The sequence below is a fragment of the Chiloscyllium plagiosum genome, chromosome 21 (assembly GCF_004010195.1).
Source record: "Chiloscyllium plagiosum isolate BGI_BamShark_2017 chromosome 21, ASM401019v2, whole genome shotgun sequence".
In the NCBI taxonomy this organism is placed as follows: domain Eukaryota; kingdom Metazoa; phylum Chordata; class Chondrichthyes; order Orectolobiformes; family Hemiscylliidae; genus Chiloscyllium; species Chiloscyllium plagiosum.
This window is the reverse complement of record NC_057730.1, coordinates 43,394,699-43,405,163: the sequence shown is the minus strand read 5'-3', so window position 1 is coordinate 43,405,163 and position 10,465 is coordinate 43,394,699. Positions and strand designations below refer to the sequence as shown.

At 41.1% G+C, this 10,465-nt stretch overlaps 1 protein-coding gene across 2 annotated transcripts in view; it reads left to right on the top strand.

Moving 5' to 3' along the window:
• radil (Ras association and DIL domains) overlaps positions 1-10,465 on the top strand; it is a 124,407-nt gene that overhangs the window by 53,830 nt on the left and 60,112 nt on the right. For both annotated transcript variants that reach the window (XM_043711913.1, XM_043711912.1), the window contains exons 5-6: positions 1,574-1,611; positions 4,641-4,798. In XM_043711913.1, the coding sequence (XP_043567848.1) occupies positions 1,574-1,611; positions 4,641-4,798 (196 nt within the window). The remainder of the gene's footprint in view (positions 1-1,573; positions 1,612-4,640; positions 4,799-10,465) is intronic.

Here is a 10,465-nt window from a genome sequence, read left to right as displayed (position 1 = left end):
TGTTGTGGTGTAAAATTCCAAGCAGTGGAATGTGGTGAAACGGTTAAAAATTATGTCCCAATACATGTGTGAATCTAACCGGAATGGAGGTGTTGCTTAGTCCCGTGTGAATCTTCTTATCTGTATGTAACCAGAATGGAATGTGTTTTTTAGCCTTGCTCTGCTGTTCACATGAATGTTTATATCTGGAAAAGAGTATATCAGCTGGAGAAGTCTCCAGTTCGGTGAGTCTGCTCCGGGGTTACGTTTAACCGCCGAGCGTGGGTTGTTGGCAACCGCTCTACGAGAACTGACGGCTCCCAGTTCCGGTAACATGTAGAGTGAGTATAAGCCAGACCCGTTGTATGAGACCTGGTTGTGGCGACGCTGCGGGGAATAAAATGCCCATATTCTAGCAGACTCGCCTCTTGGTCGTTTGTTCTGTGTCAGACTACTCTCCTACGAACCTGACCTTGAGAATTTTTTAAAACAAACCCCCACACTACCGCCTAACTGCGGTAGTGCTTATTTTTTCCCCAGCACCCATGGTGTGTGTGTGCAGGTGTGAGACACAGTGAGAGACACAAGGTGTATGAATCTTTATTCAATTTCCACCACCAGGAAGATAGGAATACACCCGAGTGACCAGTGACAAGCAGTGCCCTTCACATCAAAGGGCAATGCTGTGTGAACAAACAGTGAATGGGAGGGTAGGGACTAAATCAAAATAGAAACTCCTGTTTGTTTCTGCCAGCCCGGGCTCCATGATTGGACCAGATTAACAGCCCCAATCAAGGAAACCATTCTATGATATCCACCTGACTGGTCTCATTACAATCACTTCACAGAATGATTAGAGGAGTTAGGACTGTCCTCCTCAGAGAGATTATATAATGATATTCAAATGTCACAATACAGTAGATGGGGAGAAAGTGTTTACATTGGTAGAAGGGATGAAGGATACAGATTTTAAGTAATTGTCAAAAAAAAGTAATGGTGACCTGAAGAAAAACCTTTTCTTTAGTTAAGATTTAGAATGCAGGATCAATTGAAGCATTGTAAAAGGAATTGGTTCATTATGTGAAAGGGAAGTATTTACTCAGTGAGCAATCAAGTTTTAGTCACAGACATGTTTGCTAAGAATGCAGTCACTTTCCAGTCAGGCTCACATTGACGAAGGAGAAGATGGTACTGTTTTAATCAGTGGCATGAGTAGTTCACATGGGACTTTAGATGATCAACTTATTAACCTCTCCATTTCTTCTGATTTGTCAGTAAACCCACAGTTAGCCAGGTATTTATATGAAAATTATGGCTCTAGGATTTCACTTAGAGAGTTGCTCTAAACTCTCTAAGCTCAGATTTGACTGGCTTTCAATGAGCATCTTTTTTTTGTTTGCAAATAATTAATAATTACCTTTTTTTATTTTAACAGCAACTTTTCTTAAAGATTGTTTATTCTAGATTGTCATGAGTGCTGCAAATATCCTCTTGTAAAACCTTGCGAAATCAATACTGCAGCACATGTTAATTGCCCACCTTGTTGCACATTTGGTTTATGTTCCTATTTAGAAGGTATGCTTTTTTTCTGCAGGGGAAGACCAGAGAATTGGCAGAGAAACAGTCTGAACAGTAAGTGTTTGAAATTTGTCCTACACACATCATTAATAATTTATTTAGATTCTGCAGTTTCTTTAATCTCTTCACTGGGTTTTTGTGCTTACAAATTTACCCCAAACAATATTTTAAGTTTGGTTTTCCATGTTCTCAAGGTAATTGTGAAATGCATGCTGTACCAGAATTGCTGTTGGTCCAGCACGATTAAAGCACATGTGATCTGTGTGTGTTTTGATGAATGTTGGAGGTTGTTCGATATGCACTTAATACTATAAGTGAGCAGAATTAGGCCATTCAATTATGGCTGTTATGTTTCTCAATCCCATTCTCCTGCATTCTTCCTGTAACTCTTCATCCCCTACTGAATCAAGAACATATCTATCTCTGTCTCAATGACTTTGCCACAGAAGGCTGCGGAGGCCATGAGTTCCACAGATTAACCACCCTCTGGCTGAAGATATTCCTCCCCATCTCAGTTCAAAAGGGTTGTTTCTTCACTCTGAGGTTGTGCTAGTCTCTCCTATAAGTAGAAACATCTTCACCATCCAGGCCTCTTGGTATTCTGAAGGTTTCCATGAAAGAGAGAGCCCCCCCCCCCCCCCCACCCATCCTTCTAAACTCCATTGAGTACAGACTGAGAGTCCTCATCCCTTCCTCATATAACATGCCCGTCATTCCTGGGATCATTCTTGTGAACCTCCTCTGAGCCCTCTCCAAGGTCAGCATATCCATCCTTGCATTTATTGTCCAGAACTGCTCAGTATTCCAACAATATTCCAAATATGGTCTGACCAGGGACTTGTACAGCCTTAGTAGTACATCCTTGCTCTTGTAATCTAGCCTTCTTTGAAATGAATAATATTGCTTTCTTGATTACCAACCAAACTTGCATATTAAGCTTAGGAGTCTTAGTTCAAGCTTCTCTCAAGTCCCTTTTCTGCTTCATATTTTCAAAGCCTTTCCCCGTTTAGAAAATGGTCTACATTCTATTCTTCCTACCAAAGTACATAACCTCACATTTTCCCACACTGTACTCCATCTGCCACCTCTTTGCCCACTCTCCTAGCCTGTCCAAGTCCTTCTGCACCCTCCCTGTTTCCTCAACACTACCTGTCCCTCCACCTATCTTGTATTAGATTAGATTAGTTAGTGTGGAAACAGGCCCTTCAGCCCAACAAGTCCACACCGACCCTCCGAAGAGCAACCCACCCAGACCCATTCCCTACATTTACTCCTTCACCTAACACTACAGGCAATTTAGCATGGCCAACTCACCTTACCTGCACATTTTTTTGGACTGTGGGAGGAAACCGGAGAACCCGGAGGAAACCCACGCAGATACAGGGAGAATGTGCAAACTCCACACGGACAGGTGGGAATTGAACCCGGGTCTCTGCAAACTTGACAACAATGTTCTCTGTTCCTTTGTTCAGATCGTTAACATATAACATGAATAGTTGTGGTTGATATTACTCCACCATGCATTAGTCTGTATATTTGCAACACTCCTATTGTTTTGTAAATGAAGATTTCTAAAATGGAATGCTTTGCAGATTTGTACAAATAAAAGTTTACCATAACTACTGCTGAAAAAATATTATAAACATCAAATTCTTTATTGGCCACATAAATTTTCTGAATTCATCTGTGCATTTTAACTATTTGATCCTCCTGTTGCTGCAAGTTGAGGCTTGACCTACTCTCTCTCCAGATTTGGTTCTATGAAGCACTCTAGTTTAAATAGTGAGAAGGCAAGATATTTACATTTACTAAACCTTTCAGCTTATATTTACTAACTAGAGATGTAAATCCTTCTAAATTGGGTGTATTGTCTTTGGCATTGTGATTGGAAAGAATAGCTTAGATTTTAGCTGCTGGAGGACAAATGCTGCAAATGCATGTAAGCAAGTGCAAACTAAGCTCTCTTCTAAACAAGATTCTGAGGAGCGCAGGAACCAAAGTAGGCCATTAAATTCCTGAAGCTGATCTGCCATTCAGTTAGATTATGACTGGACTAGTTAAAGTTCCATTTATCTTCCATGGTTTCATATCCTTTTATACACTTGCCTAACAAAAAAAAATCACTCTCCATTTTGAAATTTTCAATTTACTAGCCTCCACAGCATTTTTGGGATTGAGATCCATTTCCATTCTCATTTATGGGAAAAAGTAACATCCTAATATCACCCCTGAATGGCCTAGCTTGAATTTTAAGGTTATTTTTCCTTGTCCTGAAAATAGACTTAGTACACAGCAAAAATCAATCTTTAATCATTTTGAATTTCTCAATTAGATCACCCCTCAACATTCCCTGATGAAATCAAAATTACAGATACACTTCGCTGCCCATAACAGAACTGCACTAATCAGTTGATGTCAGTATATCTCATATTTGGCCCACATTAAATAGTTCTTCTTTTCAAAATAACTCCTCAATTTGCAGTTGGAAATAATTTGTTTGAGTCACTATTAATTTCAGTTGATGTCATGTATGATCATTCATAATCTATGAAATCAAGTATTTCTTAACAGCAGTATTTTAACTGATTATAATATTACAGAGATAACTTTATTTGGTAAAGTAAATTACAGGTATGCCAAGATATTTCTTTCCTATTTATGATAGATCACGCTTAATGCTCCTCCCACTTCAAGGAATCATATGGCATAGAAGGAAACTATACTGCCCATTCCTGAAAGAGTTATTCAGTTAGTCCAACTTACAAACTCTTTCCATATGGCCATGCAGATATTCAAATATATGTTGATTTCCTTGTTAAACCTGCTTGCCCACCTTTTCAGGTAGTGCACCATTTCTTATTAATCACTCAGAAATACATCTGTTAAAGGTACATTTTTTCCTGTAAAGTACCAAATGTCAGAGTTCCAATTAAACTTCAATTTTGTTGCAAGTAATTTCTGTATGTGATCTCAAATTTCATTGTCGGCTATAATCTAATTCATTTTACATAAATTGTGGACAAAATGACTCATCCATTATTTTTGTTTTGTACCTTCTACAATTTCTTCTCGCTTACCTGCAGCCAGGATCCAGCATCTCTTCCTCTCCTCAGTATTACAGAATTGGTTCCAGACCTCCAGCACATTTTCTTCTGGATGTCCAACTCCATTGAGCTGCTTTACTTCATCCAGCAGAGAGTCCCTGACTACATTAAAGGCATTGAGGATCTGGATGCTCAAGGTAGCATTATACATTTAGCAGTTTGGGAATTCAACCCAAGGATGCTTAGATTTTGGCCTTTGTGTAACAAGAAGATCAGTGTAGTTTTGTTTTAGTCTGAACATGTGTATTTACAGACTCTGCAATTCAAGGTGAGTGGAGCGTGCAGCATCCAAGATCTAATATTCTGTAGATGGATCAAGCATAATTTTGAGTGAATGTCATTGGAGGGGAAAGAGTTTGCAATTGATAGGTTGAAGTGATATGCAAATTTATGCTTAACTATGTTTCCACAATAAAACAGAGGTTGGGAATGCTTCCTAACATTTTATAAAACCATAATTTTATTTTAAGATTGGGGTGAATGTTTCATGCTGTTAGCAGGCAGGCATCTTAATGCAACAATGATATGTGAAGACATCAAATCAAATTGGAAATCAATAAACTAAAAGGTATTCTTGAATTCTTACATGTGTTCAGATGTGCTTCCCAAACATCAGGGTACACGGTTTCCTTTTGTTCTTGGCCATACGTAATTTCTGAATTGAGAGCATGGAAGTAAATCTGACGGAGAACATCACAAACTTGAAATTGTGATGGATAGGAATATTATTTAACATGGTAGAAATTTCCATACAATTCTTCAGAGATGTGACAGGATTAGACCGCTGGCCTATCCAACATATCCATATTCAGGGCGACACCCGTATCCACCGGTCTGGTTTCCGTGGTTTCAGTTACCCGAGTTTACTGCGGCCCAAACATATTATAGGAACCTTCCAGAACCAGAAGGCTGCCAGGAAGGTACGCTCCCTATTTAAATGAATGGGTTTGCACCTATCCGCGGTTTCAGGCTTCCGTGATAGGTTGTGGAACCTATCCCCTGCGGGTACAGGGGGACTACTGTATTGCACTCTCTACTTCACCCAAAACAAAACTATATTAACTATACTCAACAGAAAAGTATTAGAAGTAACACTCTACTCTTCAATAATGTTTCTCTCATGCTGAATGTTTCTCACAAATTCAGCGTTTAAGAATTCTTCAATTGTTTAGATGGTTTTCAGGGTTCTCCTATAAGTCATTCAACATCCATGCCTATTGTAAAAGTTCAGAAGCAGTGCAAAAGAAAGGAACAGTTTACCTTCTCTACTCTGTCCAGACCTTTCAAGATTCAGAAATTTTCTATCAGATGTCCTCTCTGCTTTCTTTTCAACTTTTCTCTTCTATCTTCATAACTGAAGATTTTCTATCCCAGGAACCTTTTCTGCACTCTCTCCAATGCATTCACAAACTTGCTATATTATTTTCTATGTCATGAGATTTAGTAATAATATTTTTAAAATGAAAGCTATTGCACAATGTGACAACTTTTCACTCCAGAGGTAGGAGCCTGGCACCTAGAATGTTTCAAGTCTTGCCTTTGCACTGCATCAACCATAGTGGCATGATACAATTTTCAAAGCAACAGCCACCAATTGATCTGGAGTAGAGTTCATCAGCCAGTTAGGTACACAGGGCATGGGCAAGATACGAACTAGGTACAGAGGGATAATCTAAAAGAATGAGCCAATGAATGAGCTGGGAGAGCTGAGGGCCAGTTGCAGTTTGGACACCCATAATCAAGCAGCCCTACATTCTTCTGAACCATCGCTGCTATGGATGTTCCCCACAGCTGTCTCCAAACATGTTGTAGATCTTCTATATTTCCGATACTAACCATTTAAAACTTTATATTTGCTGTTCCAGATGTTCCTAAATGTACAATAAGGTAAATAAGCAATTAATTGGATGCACGTGGTTCGCCTGGCGCCCTTCGAAAATCTAAATGTATCCTGGAAATATGGGAGCTAGTGATGCCTTTCAAGTGTAGATTTTCTGGGTCTACCTGTACCCAAGCCTGCCTCCCCTAGGACGATTGCAATTTCAGCCCAAATTGTGTGATACAGATTGAAGAGGCAGTACCAGAAGTAAATGAAGGCAAACAGTTAAGATTTTTAATGTAGATAAATTTGAATCCCTACGATGGGTATCATTTACACACAGAGATAACTTTTTCTTTGAGGAGAATTATCTTTGTAGAGGGAGGAAGAGAGCTTCTTCAAGGAAGGCATCCTTGTAAGTTATCTTTGTAGAGGGAGGAAGAGAGCGGCATCCTTGTAAGTTATCTTTGTAGAGGGAGGAAGAGAGCTTCTTCAAGGAAGGCATCCTTGTACTATTTCTTTGTGCTATTTAAGAATGGAGTACAGGAGGACTCGGCAAGATGGCGGCGATTCTGTAGAACTGCTGTGGACAGCTCTGTCTAACAGCCAAGGCATACCAGTGTTTTTTGCCATCCCCGGCTAACTTATGTGGTGGAATTACTAGTTTAAAACCTTATAGAGAACACATTTGTTAATATTTTGGAGTGGGAAGAATGCCAAAGGGAAAAGGAGCGAGCAAACAGCAGCAGGGAGGACACTCCCCTGCAGCACCAGGCATACCAGAGACTGCTGCAGCCCCCCCGTGGACCTGACAGACTCACAGGAATTGGCTGCGGCGATGGAGAGACTTACCTTGAAATTTGGGGCTGTGATTGAGGAGATCTGTGGGGAGATTCATGCCCAGGTCCAACCTATTGTATCCATGCTGCAGAAGCATGAGCAGGAGATCCAGGCCTCAGGGAGAGGCTGGAGGAGGCGGAGGGTCGAACTAAGGCCTAGAAAGTTGCGATGGAGTCCTCATCCAGTCAGATCCAGATGCTGGAACGAGAGGTGCGGGCCTTGCGAGGCCATATCAACGGATAAGTCTCCGAATTGTCAGGCTCCCTAAAGGTGAGGAAGGTGAACAACCAGTCAGCTTCTTTGAAAACTGGCTGCCGAAGTTTTTGGGCCTTCACATTGAGTCCAGCAGGCTGCAGATTGAAAGGGCTTATTGTGTTACTGTGCACAGGTCAGGCCCAGTGCAGCACCCCCACTTGGTCCTAGTGCACTTCCACTCATGTAAGGACAAGCAAAAAGTCATAGAAGATTCCAGAACCCTGGGAAAAGATCCGCAGGCACTGCTGTACAAGGGGTCAAAAATCATGTTTTCACAGGATTTCTCTGCAGCTGTAATTTGAAAGAGGAAGTCCTTCGATGAAGTTAAAAAGAGGCTGAGGAACCTGGGCATCCAGTATTTCATGAGATACCCCGCAGTGCTCCATTTCTGCCACGAGGACTCCGTTTATACATTTGACTCAGCGGATAAAGCTAAAAACTTTGTGGACACTTTAAAATAGACGGATTGACCTGAAGAATACGGTTAATGTTTGTTCTCTTTTCTGTCTTTCCCCATGTTTTCCCTTCCGTTTTTTTAAATTCATTTCTTTCACCCTAATAATTTCCTTTTTGGAAAGGGGGAAAAGACCTTGGAATAAGTTGTTCCTATTTTTTTTAATAACTGGATTTTCTGATGGGAAATTTGGGGATGTTCTTTGTCTATTCCCCTTTATTTTTGTTTGTTCTGTTTGTCTTTTAGTCACAAGTAGGGGTGACATGAAGCCAGGGATGGGTGGATTGCTCATCCTGACTTTGTCTTTTTTCTGTTAATTTAAGAATCATCTCCTTGTTTCTTTTTCTGGCCTAAGGCTGGGGCACAGTCTGGGTTTGAAGGAACTGTGAAGGAGGGGATGGGTAGGGTGAGTGCCCCCTATGAGCAGGGGGAAGAGTCTTCCATTTAATGTTTTATAGTTGGTTTTCTTTGTAGTTTTTTGGTAGTAATCGTTGTTTATAGTTATGATAGAGTTTTTGTATATGTAGTTCTTCGACTCTGAGTCTTTATTTACTTATGCTCAGCGGTTTGTAAGTAGGGTTCTCCCTCTGAGGGGTTCAAGGGTCTCTGAAAGTGGATATGGCTAAGTATCTTATTAAATAGTGCACCTGGAACATTAAGGGAAGTCATTCGCCTGTTAAAAAGAAAAAAAGTGCTTTCTAGCCTTAAGAGGGAAAAAAGGTTTGTTGCAGGAAACCCATATTGATGATGGGGAACACCTGAAATTACAACAGGGGGGTTATGACCGGGTATTCTTTTCATCCTTTACTACTAAAAGTAGGGGAGTGGCAGTACTTATCCAGAAAAATCTTCCATTCACATTATTAGAGCAGGTGAAAGTTGAGCCGGGATGGTTTGTGATACTTAAAGCCCTGATACATGGGAGGAATATGGCATTTTAAATGTCTATTGTCCTCCGGCAATCCCCTTAAATTTTTGATTAGTGCTTTCTCTAAGTTGGGTGCTTTTGGAACACGGCACATTATTATGGGGGGGATTTTAATTGTCTTTAGGATTGGACAGGATGCCTTGTGGGCCCCCAACTATTTCTTCGCCGGCCAAGCAGATGGTTGACCTATGCGAGGAGTTGGGGCTGGTGGATAATTGGAGATGTCTTCACCCTACCGGCAGGGACTTCACCTTTTTTTCAAACCCACATAAATGTCACACAAGGATTGACCTCTTTCTGACTCCCTCAGTCCTTCTGGATTCGATTATGGGTTGTAAAATTGGGAATATAGCTATCTCTGATCACGCAGCAGTATATTTTGAGGTTAAGGCCAAGAGTGAGGGGTTAGTTTGCGGCACTGGCATTTGGACCCTTTTCTCCTTAAGGATTCCAAATTTGTGGAATACTTTTTGAGGAGTTTCAGGAATTCTTGACTATCAACTCCGGCATGGCTCGTAGTCCGTCCATGCTGTGGAAGACTGCTAAGGCCTTTGCTAGGGGATTAGCTATTTTCTATTTGGCTAGCCGGAAATGACAGAAGGAGGAACAGCAGCGTCTACTTGAGACGCGGTTGAAAGCCGCCATTTTGCGTGGCCTTTGGTGACTAAGCTACAGCGAATCACGGCCCTCCGGGCTGCCTTGAATTCAATACTGACACAAAATGCAAAGAAAGAACTTGCTTTTGCTAGACAAAGGCTGTTCGAATATGGGGATAGGCCAGGGAAGTATTTAACATACCTGACTAAGAAAAAGCGTGCTCCCTAATTCATTACTGCAATCAGAGACAGCGCCAGGGTCATTACATATGATGCTAAAAAAGTTAATGAAGCTTTTTGGAGCTTTTACTCTGAATTGTATTGGTCTGAAGGTTGCGAGGACAGGAGGGCTAAAATGGAGACCTTTTTTAAGAACTTGGACCTCCCAGGGGTAACCTTGGAACAGGCCTCTCTCCTTAATGTACCCTTGACAGTTCAGGAAATACAGGAAGCAGCTAGGCAACTTCAGAGTGGGAAAGCGCCTGGCCCTGATCGTCTCCCTGGTAAGTTTTACAAGGAGTTTATAGGGATTCTGTCAGGGCCGATGTTGGAGATGTACAATCACTCCTATATGCATGAATGCCTCCCACCATCTTTGAGAGAAGCTAATATTTGTTTAATTCATAAGTGGGCCACTTTCATATAGGCCCATCTCTCTATTAAATTCAGATCTCAAAATTCTGTCCAAGGTCCTGGCGCTGAGATTGGAATGGATGTTGCCCCATATTATTAAAGAGGACCAGACAGGCTTTATAAGGGGCCGTAGGTCCTCTAATGATATTAGAGGTTGCTGAATGTGGTCCAAGTTTGTCAGTAATGATCAACTCAGGCGTTGGTGATTTCCTTAGATGCAGAGAAAGCATTTGACCGGCAGGGACTGGGTGGAATGGCTGTATCTTTTTTATGTCTTAG